At 40.6% G+C, this 23,687-nt stretch overlaps 3 protein-coding genes across 3 annotated transcripts; 2 read left to right on the plus strand and 1 right to left on the minus strand.

Annotated features, from left to right (window-relative positions):
* The first annotated feature begins 2,397 nt into the window (after positions 1-2,397).
* ttc32 (tetratricopeptide repeat domain 32) lies at positions 2,398-4,374 on the plus strand. Its single transcript, XM_071540708.1, has 3 exons — positions 2,398-2,543; positions 2,696-2,862; positions 3,305-4,374. Exons 1-3 carry the CDS (start codon positions 2,428-2,430, stop codon positions 3,430-3,432), a joined length of 411 nt encoding a protein of 136 aa, XP_071396809.1. The 5' UTR covers positions 2,398-2,427; the 3' UTR covers positions 3,433-4,374.
* A 453-nt stretch (positions 4,375-4,827) lies between these two features.
* Positions 4,828-10,500, plus strand: zpax1 (zona pellucida protein AX 1). Its single transcript, XM_071540696.1, has 20 exons — positions 4,828-4,903; positions 4,990-5,085; positions 5,168-5,292; positions 5,844-5,987; positions 6,064-6,147; positions 6,297-6,461; positions 6,545-6,641; positions 6,734-6,951; positions 7,034-7,190; positions 7,266-7,474; positions 7,602-7,719; positions 8,148-8,347; positions 8,434-8,548; positions 8,628-8,797; positions 8,874-8,965; positions 9,102-9,232; positions 9,351-9,540; positions 9,793-9,934; positions 10,049-10,163; positions 10,415-10,500. Exons 1-20 carry the CDS (start codon positions 4,828-4,830, stop codon positions 10,498-10,500), a joined length of 2,730 nt encoding a protein of 909 aa, XP_071396797.1.
* A 3,511-nt stretch (positions 10,501-14,011) lies between these two features.
* On the minus strand, positions 14,012-21,803 carry LOC139662106 (uncharacterized). Its single transcript, XM_071540703.1, has 21 exons — positions 21,763-21,803; positions 21,068-21,129; positions 20,880-20,966; positions 20,656-20,777; positions 20,405-20,548; positions 20,141-20,245; positions 19,880-20,050; positions 19,271-19,373; positions 18,952-19,172; positions 18,726-18,882; positions 18,441-18,649; positions 18,228-18,342; positions 17,715-17,914; positions 17,471-17,585; positions 17,208-17,377; positions 17,035-17,123; positions 16,662-16,792; positions 16,025-16,214; positions 15,667-15,808; positions 15,411-15,507; positions 14,012-14,091 (listed from the first exon to the last, which is right to left on the minus strand). The coding sequence occupies exons 1-21, from the start codon at positions 21,801-21,803 to the stop codon at positions 14,012-14,014; spliced, it is 2,751 nt and encodes a 916-aa protein (XP_071396804.1).
* Positions 21,804-23,687: the final 1,884 nt, after the last annotated feature.

The raw sequence follows: 23,687 nt of genomic DNA on the forward strand, positions 1-23,687 counted from the left end.
TTTCCATAGCTGTAGGTCAGACAGGCCTGTTGCTAATGGTGATTCACTATTGTTTCCTGCAGACAGAAACAAGAGAGGAGACTTTGTTCCCTCTAATCTGTGATGTCACACAGCTTCATTAAAATGAATCAGAGAAGCTTGTTTTATTCTACCTGTTTGCTGTCTGCAGGTTTCAGAAAGCCAAATTGAAGACTTTTTAAGAGCTTATTAATACCACCTGGAGTTGGGTTTAAGACCAGTTAAAGAAAATAAAGAAACAAAGCCTGCAAAAACACACTATTTCCAATAACTTATAGTGCAAAAAATATAGATATAATGCATATTGTACTACTAACCGTGTTCTGTATTAATGTAGGAGTGGACATGCAGCGCAAAGAAACCAGTTATTGCACGGTGAAAAAAATACCTCTAATAACTGCATTTAAGATATTTCAATACTTTTTAAGGCCTTAATTTTTAGATATTTTATTTATGAATTTTTCAGACCTTTCAAGAATCTATGGACACCCTGGTTTGTATATAGTTTTGTCTTCTCAAACTGATGCAATGTGTATTTGTGAATTTGTCGTGTTTTGTTAAGAAATAAATGTCCAATTTTGTAAAGAAAAAAGGGTACACTTCTTTACAAACACAAAATAAAAAATCTGTTTCCCATATATGTGAATTCTCTTTTAAATAAGTCTTTTTGTGTATTTTCAAGTGTGTGATATATTCGCTTAAGATAAGGAGTTTGTACTGAAAAATTGAACAAGCTGACATTAGCTGAAGCTGTACTGTAATGATTAGTGTAATGCTGCGGTGCTGCGGGTCTGTCACTGTATGAAGGCTTATGATGGATGTGTGGCCTGGTTCTGCCAGACCAGAGTGGACTTTGATACTTTGTGTTAATTCTCTCAGCAAACAGCAATATTTGGGGCGCTGGAGGAAGCGCCAGCTCCAGGGAGGCCGAACACAAGCATCTCTGCCTCAGGTGCACAGGTCATCTCTGCCAAAATAAACGCTTTCACCTTTCCCAAAAGGTTAGAGTTGGATTGGAGTTTAATAAACAGGCTCAAATGAGCTTTTGAATAAAGACATTAGGTAAAACTGATCTTGGATGACTAACACAATGCTGTGGAACCGGTTCATTTTGTGAGATCTGGACATTTGAGCCTTGAGATGTAATGGATGCTGAAATGTTTGTATTTCTAACTCCTGCCTCTTTGCAATTAAAATCATTTTATCCCAGATAGTTTTTGGATGCTTTTGGGTGCAGTAAATCCTTGTGATGTAACGACCCGCACAGGCACCTAACCTACATTTCCACAGTGCGTCACTGTGTAAGGTTGCATGTTATTCCTGTTGTCCCAGCAGTAGCCTACATCCTCTTCCACTGGGTCAAACTGTTCCCCCTTTGATCTGCTCACAGCCTGACCACACAGTCCGGAGATAAATGGGCCGCAAAGGAAGCGGCTACTGAATGACCTGTAGCTCCTTGAGGCGCCATTTTTCACCAAGACAGTTGACTTCTTCACCTGGGAGATCGTGCAAGAATTTCTCACCAGTTTGCTTATGGGTTGCTCTCCTTGTTGTGTATTTGCTGCCGCATTGTCCTGAGACTGCCGAGACAGATGTTTGAGTCTGTGCAGGTCACAGAAACTCCTTTCAAATGGAAAACATCTCCATCGTATTTATCAGGATAATATTCCAGAGAGCCATATCAAAACTGTTGAGGAAATGCCGAGATTTTTCACTATATTATGATTTGAATTTATTTTAATTGCTCCTGCACTATTTGTACTCATGACTTCAAAACATGTTGATGTATAATCTACTCTTTGTTGTTTTAAGTAATAAGCCTGGGTCAAATCTGCCACCTGCTGTTACAAAAAATATGCAACATTTACCATAGATATCAGAAACTCCTATTCAACCAGTTTTAATGAGTATTTACATTTAACCCATGGTCTGGATTTTAAGTCTTCAGAAATGATTGTGGGTGACTTAACATGGAAATAACCAGGGGTGTAGTGGAGGGTAAACCCACTTCAACTCAGTTTACCCAGTTTTATTTGCAGAATAGTTTACCCACTTTTTTAGTCTTACACAAATATTTATCACCTAAATTCATAGTATCATAGTAGGTAGTATCAAAGTTATGCAAGTTATATGAGGACAGGGTATTTAATAGAAAAATACATAAAGTAATGCTTTACCTAAAATATAAATGATTTTTGTTTATATTGGTGATTGTTTGCCTCATGATGATCACTGATTGGAAGTTATAGTTGCACCAGCTTTCATTTACCAATACATCACTGTTAATATGTCAAAATTCAACCTTCAAGGCACGTGCCCGCCTGAGAAGCACGTGATTGGACGCCCTCTCGTTCGGCGTCACTTCCGTAGCTGAAGACACAAACAAACAAACCATTACAAAATCAACTCATGGAAGACGATAATTCGCAAATACTTGAACATGCTCACTATGAGTTTAAAAAGCAGAATTTCAAACAGGCAGAGGAGCTGTACACAAAGTTTATCTCTTCCTGCTTGCAGACCAGGTACTAGCTGTCTTGTTTTACGGGTGAAACTAGCTAGCTACAGTCCTAAGTTAACCCTTGTTTTCATTAGCTAACTAGCTCTCCTAGGTGTGATTTCCATTCATCGTTACTCAGATGAACCAGGGTTTTTAATTACTGTGTCATATTCACAGGGGGTGTGAAGCTAGCAACCTGGCGACTGCTCTCAACAACCGCGGACAGATAAAGTACCTCCGGGTGGATTTTCATGAAGCAGTAGAGGATTACAGCTCGGCAATAGAGACCGACAGTCAGTTTGAAATACCGTTCTACAACAGAGGACTCGTTCACTATAGATTAGGTAAGGAAAGGCACGTTTTGTGTTATGACTTCACGGTATCTGCGGTTTTGTCAACGTCAAGTTAGCCTTCCGGTCAAGACTTTAAAAATAAAACCGTATTTGACTGCGTTGCAACGTTGTTTTTTTTCAGTAGACAGTTCCAAAATGAAAGTGAATAATATATTTGAGGGGGAATCTGTACTAAATTAATTTGCAGTTGTCCAAAGTCCAAATTTTAACCAAAAACATTTTTAGGTCCTAGCTGTGGAGCCAACTTCCTGTGTTCTTTTCCAAGACACTAGATGGAGCCGTGTATTCACTCATTTAAATGCTGGCACTGCTCGTGCTCATGATGTCTATGAAACAGGACTGCTGACTCTTTCTTTTGCCAAGCCAGTAGGAGAGTTAGATAAAAGCATGAATTTATAACCATTATATATTCACATTTTACCTTATCTTGCAGGTTTTTTCGAAGATGCTAAGAGCGACTTCCAGCAGGCATTAAAGCTCAATCCAGATTTTGAAGATGCCAAAGTGAGCCTACAGCAGACCCTTCTGGACCAGCAGCACAAGATCAATAGGGGTTACTGACAACTGCACAAACTAGCGAGAACATGTTTCATATATCCTCTTATGTGGTGATTAAGCAAAAGATACACTGAGGCACATGTGGCATACTGTATGTCTCTATTGTAATAGTTGTACTGCAGTCTTTGTGATTAATATTGATTCCAGATGGCCACAATTGGTGCAAAGATAAACAGGAGTAACTTTATTATTTAATTTCACTTGTATTTAAACACGCTTTTTTTAAGAGACACCTGAGCAAGAGAGCAGCATCCTGACAAACATAAAAGTTACAGAGAAACAACATACAACAATGTGCACAAGCAAAATCACATGATGGCTAAATGCAAAATCAGATGTTCATAGTTTGAGCAAACAAACGGCAGCAGTCCTGCCGCATCCCACAGGATCAAGGGCCAAGCTAATATAGATCTTGGGTAAGTAAAGCACTGACAGCTCCTTATCCCAAGTGCCTCACGACCCTTCCAGTTAAAAAAAAAAATGAATGGCCTCATAAATGAAAGTGTATCAATGAATAAGTCTGAGTGGACAGCACAGACTAATCCGCCCAAGCACACGAGGTACAATGATGAGCTTGGGTTTTACAGTCAGTAATAAATGTCACTGCACCATGATACAGTGTCTAAACTATGCAGACATTTGGAGGAGGCTTGTGAATGTAAAACAACTATAATCAAACACCAGCCGACAGTAGCAGTGAGCAATCTGTTGGCTGCAAAAGAAAAACATGTTTTGTCTCAGTTTCAGTTTAAATCTTTTCACAAGGTGATCTGTGACATAAAGGGAAGGCAGTCATCCATTATAATTCCTTGGCACTAATAAGATGTAACTGTCTCAATCAGTTTGCCTTTGAAGGTAATAACTGGTGGAACACTGGGCTATTTTTTGAGTTTGGAAACAATTATATTTTTAATGACTATGTATATATCTTGTACCATGAGTGAACAATAAATTATTTTGATTCAATTCTTGATGAAAGTCTTTTTATTCTATTCTCCGTGTTCAAGGTTTTCAACTCCTCAAGTCACGAAACTAACTCTGAACAGCAAACGGCAGCACAGAGGCACATATTAAGCTCATCCACAGCAAACAAGGCTTGTTGATTACTGATGCTTGTCACCTGTGCATTATGGATAACTATTATATAAAACAGCTGTTGGTGGCTCAGGAAAGCAATCAGACCCTTTGGTTGAGAGCTGCTTTTGTGGGGGGGGCTCCCTGGGGTTTTAGTACCAAGTTTTCTGGTAGTGTTTGAATTCCTGTAGATTTTGTTGGGCTGCTTTGAGTCTGCATGATGGGGAGACTTCAGACTGTGTAGGTTCAACGATTTGATTTTTCTAAGCTGTTGCTAGCCTGTTATGACTGAAATGCATCTAAATTCACTGTCTTTATTTTAGTATGATATGGATTGTGATTGCTGCAGTAGTCGACTTGGGTCAAGCGAGGCCAAATACTAAGCTGAGTTCACAGTCAAGTAAGGACTTAAGTTGTGGTAAAACTCATTACATGTCACTCCAAGTCAGTTTACGTCCCACCTGATCAGCCTTTTTCCTCAAACAGGCAGTGGTTTAAGGTCAGACTGTGTGGGCAACCTAATGAGGCTGACGTTGGACAAGGCTCTAGCTGTGGGGAACCAGCTTGAAGTCGAGGCTATCAGTGAGTGTCTTCCCTAATGATAAACGGATTGTCTTCTCTTATTGGAAGAACCAATCCCTGTAATGTTTGCCTCTTTGCCCAGATGGCACAGAACACATGGTGTTAACACCCAGCTTGGCTGCTCAGTGTGGATACAGCATGGAGTCTGACCCGTGGGGCAACACCAGAATCTATGCATCCCTCATGGGCTGCTATGTCGACAACAAAGTATGTTAAACTAAAGTTATTAAGGAGTCATTTTCTGTATGGCAGAAACAGTCTTTATTGTAATTGTCATGTTTTGTTTCATTGCTCCATATTTTCCGTAATGAGCACACCTCTCAGCAGACTGAATTTAGTCTTTATCAGACTGAAATTAGGTATTTATCACTGCATTTTTATGCAGTCAGAAATCTTCAATGTCAAGTCTGTAACATTTTTATGTGCTTCCCTTAAGGTAAACACTTTAATTTACACCAGAGCTATAGCCACAAATGCTGCCTAATTAGTAATTTACAGAAGCTTGCCCTTATTTTAAGCAACTTTATCCAGAGAGGTGAAATGTACCCTCTGGGCATGCATATATTTTATAGCATGTAATTTCTCCAGTTTACTTTTTCACCTATTAAAACCACTAAATTAAGTGGGGGGGTGTTTTGTCCACCTAGAAGTGTTCTAATGTACAAAATGGCACTCAAAGTTATGAATTTAAGTCACACCAAGAGGTTTGTGCTTTGAACCAGTAAAGTTTCCTGACCCAAGTTATTTTTCGTCCATAGGATGATAGGACGTTTAATGTTGGCTTGAGACTCCGAATGTACAGCCAGAGTCCATCAGATGTGGTTACTCATGAAGTGACGAAAACATGCAACTACTCTCCGTGGGCCTCGCAGGAGATTGTTTGTGAAAGGAACTACATGGAAGTAGGTCACTTAACAACAATGATGGCGTTAAATGTGTAGTCTGTAAAGGCCTGTGTTTAGTAAACTGTCTGTTTAGGTGTCAAACTACATAGCCAAGCCTGATGCAGCAGCTGGAACAAAAGGACAAGATCTGGATGACTCCAAGAGTGCCATTCCTGGTGTACGTTCAACAGTTCTAATTTTAAAGTCTTGCACAAATGTCTCAAATGATATTTTCACTTGCACCATTTGGCTTCCCCAACTAATTGTTCACTTGGAATGCCAATGAGATAAAAGACATCAAGTTTTTTTTTGTCCCCTTCACCACAGGCCACTGATGAGGCACATGGCATCTGGAAGATGACATTTTACACTCCTGAACCAATGGCGATGACGCTGAGTGAGGCCCAACAAGCTGGCTATGGTGCCATGGCTACACATAATCGTCTGGTTATGCGAAGCCCATACAACACGGCAGAAACTTACTCTGAGGGGGTAAGCAACACATTAACACCCCCCCCCCCCTTCTCTCAATGTTTCCTTTCTTTAAGGACACTGTAAACAAAATATTTCTTTAGGTGGCTGGCATCCCCATGGAGGTTTTCAAAGTGAGTACTTACTACAAGGCACCACATGGCTTGGTGGTCGTGAACTCGGCAGCTGCTTGTCCTACAGGTGAGTCTTCCAAAAGTCATTTTTAGGGTGGTGGCATCATACAGTATATTGAAGTTGGGTGTAGATTGAGCCAACAATCATTTTATCAATAGGTGGTGTGATGTTCACCGAGGATGTGATCTCCTGGCATATACCGCGCCATATAACACCCCTGATAGACGGTAGGATCAAAAATCTAGAAATGCACATGGGCATCAACGGACAGAGGCTGGATGAAAGTCAGATGGCTGCCAAGAGATACAGACTATCTTCTACAGAGTTTCACATCATCATTGAGATCCCAGTTGGATCACCAGATGGCTACTATAAGGTTGGTCTGTAGATGATTGGACATGCAGCAGAGTAGGTCAGTTGATTTGCATGTTTTATTGAAACACCATGAATTATTGCAGAGCCATGCCCCAGATTACCAGTACCACATCACCTACACTGTGGAACCAATGCTAGAGTTGCTGTGGAGGGCAGAAGACACCCAGGCTGATACCAGATACAAGGTCCTGTTCCCCATCACCACCCCTCTGATGCCCCGGCCTCCACAAGTCACTGACAGTGAGTCCAAATCTTGTCGTAGATGAGACCAGAAGCTTAAAAAGGGTTCAAACCTGCCACTTTGCTGTTCCTCAGACACCATCCCAGAGGACCGGGTGTTCAATGTTCACTTGGGGCCATTTCTCCATGATGTGGAGTTAATGAACATCACCTTCTCTACTGGGGTCCTGTCTGTTGCCGAGTGCAATGCCAGAGGCTTCACGGTCCAGGAGCACACGTTCTCCAATGGCACAAAGAGCTTCTCTCTGCAAGTGCCTTTCTCTGACGACGTTGTCCTGAAACACGTATGTGGACTGTAGGCTCGATTACATAAGTGTGGGGACAGTTCACCCTATCCCAACCTGTTTACTCTGAGGTATGGGGATTTCTCTTGGCCCCAGTGGAGCATGACTGAGCTTTTCTGATCCACAGAATCCTGAACCTTTGGTTACGGTCTACTTCCTGCCCCTGACCTACGGGCTTCTCATTCTGCCTGAACAAACTCCATTCCCCCACCCAGTGGAGCTAGAGGCATCTCTGCAGGATGTTGGTGAGCTCATCTGGGTTTGTTTGCTTTTTAGCAGGGATGGGATTTCAAGATGTTGACTCTTAGGTTGTTTTTTTTTTTTGGACAAAATATCCTTGTGTTCATAGTTTATTACTTGTCCTGCTTTGTGTTCCTGATCACATCCCTGGTTTGATATATGTTCTAACAATGTTTCCTCTTTTCTTTCAGTAGTGGTGGGCCACATAATAAATTGGCTGCTTTTGTAGAATATAATTAAGACCAATTATGGTCTTGGGGCCACTGTCAGAAGTATTAGTGCTTTGACCTGCACTAGAAACACAACTGGGTAGGAGGTGAAGTCAAAACCAAGACGACCTTCAGCTACTGCAACTGGGAAATGTATAAGGGGAACATTACTGCATACAATCGGCTGGGAATGTGTGATCAGCACTTTTTGCTCTTGCTTTTAGTTCTCCCCAGCATCACTGGCACCTGTGACCAGAACTTGTTTTACATCAATGTGAAATACGGGAGTCAAGGCCACAACTTCCAGACCATGGTTGGTGCTCGCGAGCTAAATCCTGAGCTGGCTGAAGTCTACAAGTTCAGAGAAAATGGCTCTCACTTCAGCCTTACATTGGCATACACTTCCCCTGACACAGTGTTTGAGGTAGGTCAGTTGGTGCAGTAGAAGAAATTTTGCGACCTGACCTTAACAGCATTGGACATGAATCTTTAATTTTTTTTTTTTTGCAGCTGGTTGAGTCCGATTCAGTCAGAGCCAGAATCGATTTACTTCTGTGGGATGCGAACAACAATTGGAAGCTCAGTGATTTGTACTTGGCCTGCAACTTCCCTCTCACCACAACTAGTAAGACTCCAAACTCATAGCATTTCTGCTGCTTGGATGTAGGAAGTTTTGTTGACCCAATTACTTTTCTTTCCCCCAGAGTGTTACTCCAATGGAACTATGACCGCTATGGCTGTGAAGGTGGAATCTGTCCCCAATCTAACCCCTGGTTGGCTCACACTGAAAGATGAGTCCTGCAAACCAGTTTTCAGCGACTCTCGCTTTGCATACTTCTCTTTCAGTGTTGATTCCTGTGGGACCACAAGAACAGTAAGTTTGAATTTCCCCTTTGACTAAAAACTATTCAAGTGCCTTAACAAATTGATTCTCTATGCATCTCTTGCAGTTCTTTGACAACTACTTGCTGTATGAGAATGAGATTGCCCTATTCCATAATTCAGCCCAAGCCTACACATCACCAGCTGATCCTGACTACAGGTATGAAGATGCCCATCTACTCCTTTCCTCCATCCTGATGCATCAGCTGTTCAGGGATGATAGTCACACCTTTTGATTTCTAATGGAGTTGAGTTTTCTCAATGCCTGTTCATCTTTAATCACATTTCTCCTATAGGCACAAAGTTTCCTGTTACTATTTGGTCAATGACACAGAGACAATGGCATTCCACTATAGACCAAGGAGCTTCGAACCCACAGCAGAGACTGGGTCAGGACAGCTGATGGTGCAAATGAGACTAGCTGAGGGTAAGGCTGACAATTAACTTTTGAAATGTAATGTATGTAGAGGATGTATGAGGAATGTTGTCTTTGTACCTTCTGTCACTGACCAAATACTTTTCCTCAATGACCTTTTTCTCCCCAGACTTATCATACGAGTTCTTCTACCAAGCGGAAGATTACCCAGTAGTGAAATACTTGAGGCAGCCTCTGTATTTTGAGGTGGAGCTGATGCACTCCACTGACCCCCAGTTGGAGCTAATTTTGGACAACTGCTGGGCTACACTTAATGAAGACAGGACCTCTCTGCCTAGTTGGGACATCATTGTGGATAGGTAATGTGTAAAACCTTCTGGCAAAAAGACTTAGAACATTCTTAACCTTTTTGGTAGGATGCCAGCAGAAATCGCTCCCAGGTTTCTGTTGGGACACAACTCCCTCCATTTCTCTCCCTGTTATGTCAGTTTGTTTAAACAACTCTTTTCTGCACAGCACCCTTTCAAAACTAAAGTGACAGCACTTAACAAAAGTACTACTTCTCCTGCTTTTGTGATTACATGCCTGTAACCAAACTTAACCCTGTACAGCTGCGAGAACCTTGATGACAGCTATGTGACCGTCTTCCAGCCTGTTGTGAGCGATGCCAGGGTTACGGTCCCTTCCCACTTCAAACGCTTCTCTATGAAGATGTTCACCTTCACTAAGGAGGAAGAGGTTCTGAAAGACCAGGTAGAATGCACATCCAGATCGGGCTTGTGCTTGGCCATCAGCTGTATTAACAGAACAAGGGACAGTTGAATCAGGTCCTGTCTATTAAATCCATTCTGTCGTCTCTGTTCACAGATCTATGTTCACTGTGACGCTGTGATCTGTGAGACCAACAACCACACAGATGGCATCTGCAGCGGCCAGTGTGCGAGCAGAACTAGGCCTGAGAGGATGAACGGAGTGAAAAGGGGTAAGGACACAAACTGGCTGCACAAGCATGGTGCACAACTGGTCACTCAACAGCTCAAACATGGTGTATACCACGATGCCCTGAAACACTGACCATGTAGTGAAGCTGTACAGTCTAAAGCACCACAGTCTATGTATGTACAGAGAAGCCTTGTAACTTATGTCTCAGCACAAAATCAACATTATGTTCTTGTACTTGGTGATTTCTGGATGCAAGTGTGCAGTGACCTAATACTAGACTTGTGGTTCCAGGGCGAAGAAGTGCAAACTCCACCCATCATCAAAAGGAGATCTCCTCTGGGCCTATTCTTCTGTTAAACCCTCAATCAAGCCTCTGAATAAACATAAAATGTTTCTCTTAATTGTGGTGTGTGGGTTTTTTTTTTTTTTTTTTTTTTTTTTTTTTTTTTTCCTTCTGAAATCAAAGGCCCATCTGAAACTTCCACATGAAAGGCTAGTTGGAGCTTAAATATGTCCTTGTATTTTGCACAAAGTGCTTTGCATACCATAGGACAGGTTCTAGGTTATAGCTAGTGACTTAACATTGAACTTCCACATACTTGGTAACAGTGTCTGCAAGAGATGTCAGTGACTAGCATTCAGTTCCTTTTCTGGAGCGCAGATTCCCAGATGATTAACAATGGGTGGCTTTTGTATACAGAATGGAAATGCACTTGCAGCTGCAAAAAGCCATTTTGTAAATTGTTTGGTTTGAGGATTAATGTTGCCATGAAATGCATTCCTTGACTGGCTAGAGCTTCAAAAGCTAGTACTTTGCACTTGGTTGCTGTGGAAAAGCCCTTGGTCAATTTGCATTTCACTCCAAATTTCAAACATCTGATTTGTAGGTTTTTGCATATTTCAAAGGTCTAACTGAAATTCAGAAACCTAGTTTGCAAAAGTAATCATCTCTCCTAGTTTCCCTTGGGGCTAAATTGCCTTAATGTTACATGCTTATACTTTCTCTCTAGTGTTATAGCTTGACAATCTGTGCTTTCACATTGTGTGTGTGTGTGTGTGTGTGTGTATGTATATATATATATATATATATATATATATATATATATATATATATTAAAAAGAGAACCTTAACTCATGACATCAATTCATGAAATTACATCTACACTGTGCTCAGTTGAGATGGACTCAACCCTAGACCTTGAGTTTTGGATTTGATGTAATACAGTGGCCTAGTGTCAGATGGCAAGAAATTAAACTTTTGAAAGGAGAACCTAACCATCTACAACCTGTAGAGTAAGTTAATAGAACTTGATATAAAATGCTGAGGTAATTTAACCCAAACCATATGGTTTTGATTAATTTCTGTAATTCTCACTGATTAGAATACAGCAGGTAGATTTCAGACAATTCCAGTATTTTAAAATACATTATAGTAGTGTTACTGTTTTGTAATTGCTACCTTGTTGGCTATTTGGATTTTTTTTTCTCCAAGGTTAGTGTTTTTACTTTAAGCATCAAAGTATTTTACTTAGGTACAGTTGAGGTACTTTAATGAGTATAATTATTTTAATTAACTACTTTGACCACACTTGAATTGGCAATATCACACAAATCAAATAATTAGTTACTTTGGCACAAAAGATGATACAAATTTTTTCAACCAGCTTTTATAGGAAGCCATCAGAGCAAACAAAGCTGGACCACTGACCCCTTCAGCTTGGTAATCCATTAGTTAATGCATCAAAGACCCAATGTTTCTTAACACTGAAAGACAAGGATATATTGAATAAGTATTTTTAATTAATTTAATAGCAAATACTTGAAATACTTGAGCAGTGCATTATATCAGGGTATTACTGCCATTACAAGGGCCATTTCATTGATCTTAATACCCAGCTTTTGGTGCCACAGATTCTCTGTGACAGTCTTGGTTATGTTGCTTGGAACAGGTTATATTACACAGGAACAGTCAAGTTCCAAATTGCTTATCTTCACACATTGAAAAGAGTAAATTACAAAGAAAAATAAAATATAACAGAAATAAGTGTGCAGGTGAGGTGAGAAGCCCAAGCAGGGCTTATGTAGACCTCGTCTGTTTAAACAGTAAAACAAATTGAGACAATGTAACTACAGAAAACTTCCCAATACAGTAGCAAAGATTCAATGTGAGAGAGATTGGACAGAATAGGAAGATGGTCTTATGTAAGGAGTGACAACATATTTAAGTTTACTTTTAAATATTGTCAGTGATGTAGATGGTGATGCCAAATGAGAATATAAATTAAACAAGTGGGCCCTTCCAAATTTTATTGAGTACTGCCCGTGGGTGGTGTGATAAATAGGTAAGAGGAGAACGCTTGACAGTCTGGTTGGGTAGCTATGAATTTATGAGTTAGTGGTAAACAAATTAATAAAACACTTGGGTAAATAGCAATCCTCATTCTTCACTCTATGAAGCAATGAATGTCTTTGAAGAAGAACATCAATACCATAAACTGTTAGTATTCCAAGTTTCTGAAAAAGAGGAGAGGAAGGTTCTAATAAAGTGGAGATTTATCTGCAGTGGAATTACTTGCACACGGCTAGGACAAGCGTTTGCCCAAACAATATCATATAAATATGGATGAATTGGATGAATTGGAGTGTAGTACAAAGTGAAAACACAGTTTAGAATCATTTGATCTCTTATCTTCCTAATAATACTGACTGTTTTGGAAATCTTTTTTAAAGACAATGTCAGCACGTTACTTCTAACACAGTTTTTCATCAACAAACACCTACAAATTTGACTGAGACTTGAGTGATCGCGGTTCCATTGATGGAAATTTTAACACTGTTCCAGAACTTATTGTTAGTAGAGAATATTATAATTTTGATTTAATATTTAAAGATAATTTATTAAGTTGGAACCAAGCAGACCCTGAATTGATGTATTTACAAGGTTATCAAAGTGTGTGCAATAGAAATAGGTTCATCTGCAAATAAAGGGGAACAATTGACTTAGCAACAGCAACCACATCATTTATATAAATTGAGAATAAGGCCCCAGAATGGAGCCCTGGGGAACCCCAAATCTGATAGACTTGATATCTAGCCCTTTGTACACATATATTGTCTACAGTTAACATTATCAGAAGTAATATCATAACCATTTGTGTAGTTTTGAGAGTGGAATTCTATTGCTAACTGTATCAGACCGTATCATAAAAAAAAAAAGCAAATTCATCCTTGTCCAGAGGAGTAGATACTTTTGAAGAAGGGCCATAGATAAAGAATTATTACAGATTCCATAATCATGTTCATAAAGTATGTCGTTGATCTCAAGGTGTTTTCATTCCTTCATAGATTTCTATACAATTTGAGAAACCTGAAAAGACAGAGCAGCCTATCATTTCTGAATGAGCTACCACCAGCAGCTTTAAAAAGTGGGATGACCTTAGCCAATTTCAGGACTTATGGGATGACACTAGTAGTCATGGAAACATACAAATATGACCGTACAAACAACTGACATTTTAACTTCGACAATGGAGACAGGAATGTTGCCATGTCCAGCAGCAGTGTCCTTTGATCAATGATCTCACACTTTGGTATCAGCATAGTTAAAGAGTTCATGGGAGTAGAATTGCTTCCAAATTGCCAAGACAGAGGTCATCCACTGTGCGTGCTTTAGTTTGTCACGCTCTTTTGAGCATTATTCCTCTGATGCCATGATAGTCAAGACTATAGCTCAGAGGTGTTATGAGGAATTTATGGTAAATGCAGGGCTAAGGGAATAAACTTTGTAAAGCAAGACTTCATCTTCCAAATTTCACTTGGGGTGGCAGAGAGTATATTTAAAAAAAACAAACAAACACACCACAACGTCTTTTAAAACCAACTTTATCTTTATTTGGAAGGCATTATAAATATGGGTCCTGAAGACACGTGTCTGAAACTGTGCACATCTGAAACGTCTCGTCTTTGACCTGTGGAGAAGAAATGAGGTCAATCAATATTTTAGTCTCTTTCAAAAGCAATGCAAGGTTTGCCACCAGATAATGTTGCACAGCCTGAGGTGTACAGACAAAGACAAAGTGCTACTGACTATTAAGTCTCAACTAACAAGGATTAAGTTTAAGCATTTTCCTACACATCTTTTTCTTCATCTTTTTGCAACACCACTTATTGAAATAGTTTGTAGTAGAAAGACAGTTTGTTTACAGTCTTACATAACATGACTGAACAAAATGGATTGATAATCTCATATTGCAAATGAAAAGTAATGATTATTGTAAAGACATTTAATGAGGTATGTGGATGTGTGCTTGAGCAGTTGTGTGGGTCAATCTTTATTATAATAAAGTATTTTAATAACTCATTTTACTCATCTAGAGGAGATTTGATGAAGGAACAAGTCTCAGTAGTTGATTATTTTGAATAGCATAGTGTTATGTAGACTATTTTATGTAGCATTCTGTACCGTTCATTTAAGGTTTTACTAGCATTTCTTTCCCCAACTACAGCTTTCATGATGAAGCTATGTATTGTCTTGATGTATCAAATTGTGTAGGTGAGAGGTTATTTATTGCATGCACTGATTGTTGTAGTGATGGTAATTCATTAAGGTTTTGTTTAGTAATGTGACTACATTATAACCTGCTACCCTAACGTTTAGACATGGCAATTGAAATTAGCCAAGAAGTTAAAATCATCATCATTAAAGCTGGATAGTTTGTCTTGAGTGATAGTTTTGAATGAGTCAACACTGCTGTGAAAAGGCATAACGTACCAATAGAAGCAGTCCCTAATAATCAATACATCAAGATGGCATAAATGCCATCAGTTGGCCTATGAAGGTCACTACCACAGCCATTTCACACATGGGCAGTTCTACAAGGACCTCATGAAAATCCCACAGTCACTTAACAGCAGATTTAGATGTAGAGGCTGATCCTGCTGGAGGCATAAAAACCAACAATGGTCAGGCTTTTGCCTCTAGACTCCGGAATAGCCTGGCTGAAGGAAAACTTTAAAAAATTCATCATACATTTTCATTTGATAGTTATATTACACTCGTTATAGTACACTCGTTGAATTGCACTTTTATTTTGTATGCTATATTACTATGTAATGTTGATTTTAAACTCTTTAAACTTGAAGTTTATAAATCCATTTTGTAAATACATTTCACCGTTATTTTAAAATGTACTACATCAGCTGTCTTTAGTAAGGTTTGATTTGTTAGCTTCCTTGGAAACCTTTTCAGGAGTGTTTGACAAATAATGTCAGTCATGTAGCTCCATACCTTTTAGCCCATTTTCCTGGTTTGAACACTGCCGACTACATTGTCCACCCATTGGCCTAGTGACGTCACAGATCACCACATCACAGTGGACAAAGAGCTAGAAGAGTTGATCAGAAAAGACTTGATTATTTTGGCTCTTTGATCAAAATTAATGTATGGCTTATTCGTGTATTTAGCTTATTCATCTGTGAACTCATGCTTAGTTCAGAGTAAAGATTGAGGAGGAAAGACTGTGTTCTCCCTTTGATGAAATTACCTGACGACTCAAGTTTTCTTGGTCCATGGCAAAGGCAAACATCTGGACCTCAAAGCGCTTGAAGTGAGAGGGGTGCTGCACTCTGGCATCAGGCCAAACAGGATGGAACAGCACTTGATATGGGTCCACTGGGTTTGCACAGCTGCAGGAGAAAAGGACGCAACATAAAAAGATGCCAGTCTCCATTCCCCCCCCCGCCATCCCATTTTTTGTACACAAAGATTTCCCAAGTTTGCAGAATTAAACCTAAGTTACTTCCCATATTTCAGTAATATTAAAATGTTTATAGATCAGTTTGAGTGTATTGTGTATATGGAAAAAGTTCCAACTTCCCAGCTGGCAAAGAGGAGAAAGTTACCCATTAATGATGAGATTCCATCTGGGTTGGGATGTCCTGTCTTCAGTCAGTGTTGCCCAGCAGTTCTCCAACTCCAGCGTTACTTTGGGATTGGTAGACCTCATCAGCTCCACCTCAAAATATAGAGGCTGTCTGAGGTACTTGGCTATGGGGTAGTCCTCAACTCTGTGGAACTGGCTATAGGACGCATCTGAGAGAGAAGAGTGTTCACCAGGATTTGCGTTTAGTCAACCAAAAATCATTTTGAATTTTGTTTGACAGCAAACAAAAAAAAAAAATGATGTGAGATGTAGAGACTGAATGTGGAACAATGGTAAAAAAGATGTATGCATGCTGGGGATTTCCTGGTGATAAGGACACACTTTATGTTCAATTTTTGGTACAAAAACCTTAGTATGTGGGTCAAAATATACATCAGTCTCCCTATCCATAAGTCATGGAGCATGTTCAGATTTTACATCCTTGACATGACAGAATTGAGTCTTGGTTCTCCAGTTTCTGGCTTTGGGAGAAAGTCGTTCATAATATTTATTAATATTGGACTATTCCAAATCTTAGGTATGAGCTTTTAAGTTGATTTTGAGGAACCAGAATCGAAGTGAGATGACAAGGGATCCTCAACTTCCAAGACCCATACCTGAAGCAAGTCTCATTGCGATTTGCAGATCGCCTTTCGCAGCTTCAGCGTAAGGCTCGTTATTACGCGGTCTGATGAGGAAGGCCACAGCGTGTGCAGTGTTGACATCATAGTAACAAGAAACCTTTAACCTATAGAGGATAGGAGACAATGACATTGACTGGTATTGGTTTGACCAAGAATTTTGAAATGATAGTTGCTCTTATGATGCCTATCCATTTAGCTGTAGCAAACTCATCTTCCCCTCACATTTGTGACAAACCAGAGAATGATCCATTCCTTTACCTAGTTTTGACACTATAAAAAATATAATATAAATATACTTGTGAACTTCTTTAATTAAAAAACGGAACCAATTCTTTCAGAAACTCACTCATATTCAGCCTCTTCCGCATCCTTTTTCACTTCAAGTTCGTCCGGCAGGGAGATTTCATTTTCATACAGCATGACATTGGACAAAAACTGGGAAGAGGGAGGCACATTTACTTTCTCAATCAATCAGTGCCAACAATCTGCATCAAGAGACGGAGGTCGGCAGCATTCTACCTTCCTGGTGGTTCCACAGGAGCTGCCGGTGAAGAGGAAGAAAGCGAAGCGGTCGTCACTGAAGGAGGGACCACAGGAAGGGTCTTTGAGGGTCAGCTGACTGGGGTTCAGACTGGGAACCGACTCCATCTTCACTGCCAGTGCAGTCATGGTGCCATTAGGGAAACATTCTGGGGGCGGGGATATGAAGGTCAAGCATTAGTGTGAGGAGTTACACGTCCGGACTGTGAAAAAAACAAAACAGAATAATTTTTGAAGCAGACCAGCGAGCGTTGAGAGGAAACTGCAAGCCACTGAGAAGTCTTGGATATTTGTGTTGGTTTTCGGGTTCCTCAGGGCCACATCGAGCCGGCTCCTGATGGATGACGACTCAACAGCCTGCCAAGTTTCACACAAAATAGTAGTCAGCAAAAGGTTGTGTGTGCACATTAGGTAGAGGATCATGTCAGTTCATCTCAGCACCAATGTCGGCAAGATAAATCCCTGCAAAGCGACTCTGACCATTACCTCGAACGCAGCATCGGGGGCTGAAAATGGCACTGTGAAACTGAAGTGGGTTCCGTTCTCAGCGAAGCCGTACTGCTGAGCCAGTGCCGGGGTCAACATTTGTTTTCCCACGATGGTCTGAAAGTTGAAGCCTTGGGTCCCGTATCTCACTGTGATGTAGAAGCTGTCGTAGTCACAGCTAGCGGAGACAGAGGGAGGCACTGTACAGGAAAAATACAAGTCAAAAAAAGTCTTTGAACAGAAACACAGCCTTTGGTCTCCAGGTCAGGTCTAGATAAAGGTGACAGGGAATTTGCCATCAGACTGCCTCCCTTAGGACAACACTAGTAACTACAACACTATCAACTTGCATTTAAACTGTTCAAGTCTAACGTATTAACATGCTTGAGGTATTAGTAAGATATTGAAATGGATATTTTTCTTGTGCCTGTTTTTGTAGTCTTAGTTGTGAAAATGCTATATGACTTATTCATTGTAGTAAGGTTATAAGTTTCTATATGTAAGGAGACAGACCTATGTCTACTAATGCAGCATCCAGATAGGCAGTGTGAGCAAATGGAGCGAACTCTGGTAAGACAAGCAAGCCAAAGGTCAGGTGTAGAGAGTAGACTGTCATCCTCATTTCTTTCTGTTGGGAAATATGAAGGAGGTGATTAGAAGCTTTTAGTGGGACCAAAGTTTAAACACATGACCTGCATTTCCCCCCCCCCCAAGCATGAAGCTTACCATTTGCAGGACAACAGCGTCCGTGAAGGGCACTTGGAGCGTGAAGGCCTTCGAGCCGTTGCGGGAGTCGTGCTCCTGAACATTAAAGCCTCTGGCGTTGCAGTCCGCCACGGACAAAACCCCGGCGGAGGTGCTGATGTTCACCAGCGCCACGTCGGAGCCCAAGGGCCCAAGCAGCACCTTGAACATCCGCTCTTCAGGAACAGTGTCTGCGGGGCGAGGAGAGGGAATGAAGGCAGAGTGCAATTCCTCAAATCACCAAAGTACCAAGATAATGAGACTCACTGTCAATAACTTGCGGGGGCCGAGACATGAGCGGCGTCGTGATGGGGAAGAGGACTTTGTATCGGGTCTCCTCATGAGCATCGTCTTCAGTCCACAGCAGCTCAAGCATTGGCTCAATAGTGTAAGAGGTGAGGTACTGATCATCCTTGACGTGGCTCTGCAAAGGCAAACCTTTTCTGATTAAATGAAACCTTTTGAAGTGTTCCCGCTAAAATGTAACACTGACCTTGAAGTAGCCGCCTGCCGCCCCAACTGGAATTCCAACAACGATGTGTATGTCATTGACAGATATGGAGTATTGCCTGGCAGCCATCTCAGCAGCATCTAGTCTCTGGCCGTTGACGCCCATGTGCACCTCCAACAGTTTGAACTGGTTGGAGGAGATCAGCGGGTCAATGTGCCTGGGCAGGAACCAGCTGATCATATTGGGAGAGAAGGAAACGCTGCCTGTACACAAACACCACACGCATGCAGATTAGAGAGGGAAAGACCATACAGCGTTTTCAAAGTTTTCATACGACCCAATTCTGAAATCGTCTCGCTACCCGTCTGTGTCGGGCAAGCAGCCGCTGCGTCGATTTGAGTCGCCAACCACTTCTTTTCAAAGATCGTAGAGGTTTTAAGCACCGTCATAGGCACTCCTGCTACCTGAGGGGTGAGGTTGCAGAGTAACATTACATTTAAATGCATTACATTCTGTACTCCCAATTCCAAAAACTGTTACCATTCACAATATTGATACTGTTGGGGGGGGGGGGGGGGGAGCCATTTGACTATTCAGAACCATGTTTTAAAAAAAAAAAACAAGGGGGAAAAGGCATTTAGAAGGCAAATGTACAGACATTTGTACACATCTTTATGGCTGTGGGTGATGAATTATTCAAATCAGTAAACTGGAATTTTTTTTATTTAACTGCTCAGTGGGTTTTAGAAACAAAAGTAATCAAAAAACTAGGAGCAATCTGATCACATTATTGGATCCAAGTATTCCAGTAGGTTATGCTACAGATTGCAAGTGTAAGCAAGAATTCAGCAATCGAACGGGGCGCTTGAGAGTAACCTGGCTCAAGCCTGCCAAGGGTGCAAGAAATCAGATCACAGCAGTTTGAAATTTAGTAGGGTCAACAGGAAGTGGAGGAAATCAAACCACTTACATCCTGAGTGTATGTTTCAGGTGCAGTCTTGGGACATCGCAGAACCAGCCTTGTAGGAGTGTTTGCTACTCCGTAACCTTGTCTTTGGGCCTGATCCACCTTCATGACCCTCTCCTCAGGAGTGAAGAACACAACCGTTGTGATTCTGAATCCTGTGTCACTGGGTTGTTTCTGTAAGGCAAACAGCAAACCAACTCATTCGTACAATAAAGTCTTTCCATAATATTAGAAGGCCAAAACATACAGATAAGTCCGCGTAACCTCTGAATTAGCAGATCGTCGAGGATCACTAAACTTCGTGTTTGTCCCGGGGATGGGATGTTCTGGCAGGGCGTAATCATCTGGAATTGCCCTTCTCACAGACACCTGGAAATGAGGCCATTCCACCATTAAGTGGCAATCAATCTCTACTGCTCCCCTCCACAGTGACATCAAATGTACCAGCCTTGATGTTCATAGGGGCAAAAGAATCACTTATCATATAGACTGAACATGACCCCGGTGAATCCTGCTGCATTCACTTGCCTCCATATAGTTGCGGTCGCAGAGGATTTCTCTGGAGACCCAGGCAGCGTACTGGCAGCTTTCAGCCACCTGGTACAGCTCGTCCTCTACCATGCGGTTCCCATGCAGTCGAAGATTCAAGACTGTTGTGAAGGCTTTATCTTCCTACAACCACAAGGGAGAAGACGTATGATCTGAAACTCAAACAATACCACACTTTCCAGCTAATATTTGATGCTGCTCTACAAATGATATGCAACCACTTTCCTTACCACATTTCGAGTAAAACAATTTTGAATGGAGGCAAAAATCATTGCATTCCCCAGTGGGTCCATCTTCATGCTGAATCCACATTGAGAGGCCACGCTTGGTGTAAGGGGGATGACAGAGTTATCTGAGGGCAAAGAGAACAGTTAAAGACAGATAGAGGTCAAAGTGAGGCAAAGTTAAATTTTTTGTAAAAGTAACTCAGACTAATTCAGAAACTTTAACTTACTGACAAAAGCAGCAACTTCGAGAAGATTCCCCCCAAGTGGACCAGCATTTACACGCATTACATTCCCCAGGCATTTTGAGCTGATATCTAGGATTAGGCATTTTGTATTGGTAAATAGCCTACAGCACAAGTCAATACAGTCATCAAGTTAAGGGAAAATGACAATAGGCAAAGTGAAGAGTGCTTACTAATAGAGGGCTTCTTCTTTTGTGCCTCTGTGTTTACAAGTGCTATCAGGAGAATGAGCCACCTGCAAGAGATGTGATCATGTTTCATAGCAGCACGTAACCAAACCTGAAACTCTAGCAATGGATAAAAATAAAACTACAAACCCTGATCCAAAAAAATGGCCCATGGCATAAGAGGTGGGTAACTGATAGCCTTTGAGTCCCTGTTTTTGGAGGAGTTCTTAAAGTTTGTAGTGGACACAAACTGCAGCCTCTGGGCAGGGAGGGGATTTCCTGCTCAGCAAGTACATCCAAACACAGGTGTGCTCTATTAGCGCCTAATGGGGCTAATTGGGTTAAGGAGTGTATGTTTTGTAATCTGGCCTGGATTGAGTCCCAGTGAGAATCATGCACTGCCAGAAAGTTATATTGCACACCGGTTGACCTGAGTTTGAATATTTGGATCCATCATTTTATTATAATTTTGACAAATGGTGAAAAGGTGGAAAACAAAGAAGGGCTCCCAAATTGGCTAAAATACTAAGCAAAATAATGAAACCACTTGTAATGCAGAAAGTAAGGAAATTTATTCAAGCTTAACATCACAAAAAAAACTGCGCCAGAAAGCTGTGGAGCACTTGGCAACACCTTTCAAGTCAGTGTACTCTTCCTCAGGTCAGCTTTTGGCGATGTTAAGCTTGAATAAATGTTCTTACTTTCTGCGTTTGTGGTTTCCCTGTGGTTTCCCTCCTCCCATTATCATTTTGTCATCATCACAGTCTACAGTTCCTCTACAAAAATAAATCAAAGTGTACCTAGTTCCATATTACAAATACTCCTTTAAGAAATATATCAAAACTAATTCCAAAACATTGGTTGAAAGAAATGTGTTTAAATAAAATTTTAATGTTCATGAAGTACAAAACTGTCCCTATTGTTTCATCGAAAGCTAGCCTATAAAGTATGAGACAAGGAAGCAAAAAAAAAAAGTTTTTTTGGTGCCTCTGCTCATTATACAACATATTGTTTAGCCCGAGGCACCTAGCAGAACAATCAAGGGATTGAATAAAATATCAATTGAACATGAGTCACTGTCTGCCCTTCTAGTTTCATGGGTTCACACAGTCTTGTGGGATATTTGTCCTGAAATTTCCCCATCAGTGGTGGCAACGCAAAAGTGTGAGCTTTTAAGTTATCAGGATCCAGAGCCATGCTTTCTCCAAAGGAAACATCTCACTCCCACCAGATATTCTGTTACTTTCAGTGTATTATAGAGCTTTTTAGAACGCCATAAGCACGTTTTTTATGAGCTTGGCGGAAAGGAACCACAAGGTTTCTTTATCATAAGCTTTTGTAAAATGTAAAATAAGCCTCATATTGTAAAATGTATCAAATGATGAAATGCATCGTCCATTAAAAGCTGTATAAAATCTCTATTTAAAACTCAGTGTAGAATAAAAACAAACAAAACAATATAAAGGACGGCTCTTTAGTTATGGTAATTTTTTCTTGGCATATTTTGAATGCTTTCCTGCCCCACAGTTTTGTACAAGATGTGCCACTTCATATTACCCACAGGAATACAAAAGGATGGTGGATAAAGAGAACAAACTAAACCACACTTGCAACTAGTAACAGAAAGCAAAGTGGGCCTGGAAATGTGAAATGAAGCTCTGGAGAGTGAGACCGGTCTGCTGAGTTTGAGAATACAAGAAATAAAATATCCAAAATAAGTCACACACAGTATCAAAGTTCTTGCTCTTAATGCAGTTTCATAATTCAATGTAGAGCAATGGTAGTAAAAATGTCTACTGGTATTCTGATGGATAACATTTTGAGAGGTCATCTGCATAATATTTTAAAATGTATAGTTCAGTTGCATCATTTGTCAAATAAGATATTAATGCTATCTCTGCAAGGTGACTCTGGACACTGTTTTAAAGAGATTCACTGAGTTTAAGAGCATACGGTGAAATAAGTTCCTTCTAACATTTCCAACTAATTATTACAGAGCTAGTCCATGAGACCCCGCCAGAGTTTTGGTGCTTTTCAGCAAGAAAAAAGGGATGTTTGTTTAGCCAGGTTTAGATGGGAAAAGCTCTCAGCTGAAGGATGCAGAGGTGAGAAGGAAGGTCAGCCTGCCATGTTCACCTCCTAACATTGCCGATTTCAAACCAGTCGGATCCATAATGACAAGCTGTTATTTTGCACTCACGACATTTTCTAGATCTGCTCTATCTCCTAGAGGGGAGATTTGTATTTGGCTCTCGCTGCCGCTGGGTTTGCCAGTGTGCCTGCCAGCAGTGTTTTTTCATAGTCGATTGCAATGTCAGCTGTGATTTTACACTTTCCACAGTGAGTGTACACACAATTATTCCAGCTGTCCTGGTAGTTTCAAAACACAAATACCGCCCTCAGAAGTAACTGTCAGAAATGCACTTTCTCAATAATTAAATAAGCAATTCAAATGAATGAAGGGGAAATGCCCTTACTGAAAAGAGCTAGACTCCTATAATAGCCTACATTGCAGAAGGTTATTGCAAGTATCACAACTAAACTATACAATCCTTTGGGAATATTGTAGGAATATTATAAAAATATAATGGGAGATCGAAAATAGCGCACCACAGACACACTACAA

The sequence above is a fragment of the Centroberyx affinis genome, unplaced genomic scaffold (assembly GCF_046629955.1).
Source record: "Centroberyx affinis isolate AG114_WGS23_722 - 3 ecotype Tasmania unplaced genomic scaffold, CSIRO-AGI_Caff_v1 ptg003709l_1, whole genome shotgun sequence".
Lineage (NCBI taxonomy): Eukaryota > Metazoa > Chordata > Actinopteri > Beryciformes > Berycidae > Centroberyx > Centroberyx affinis.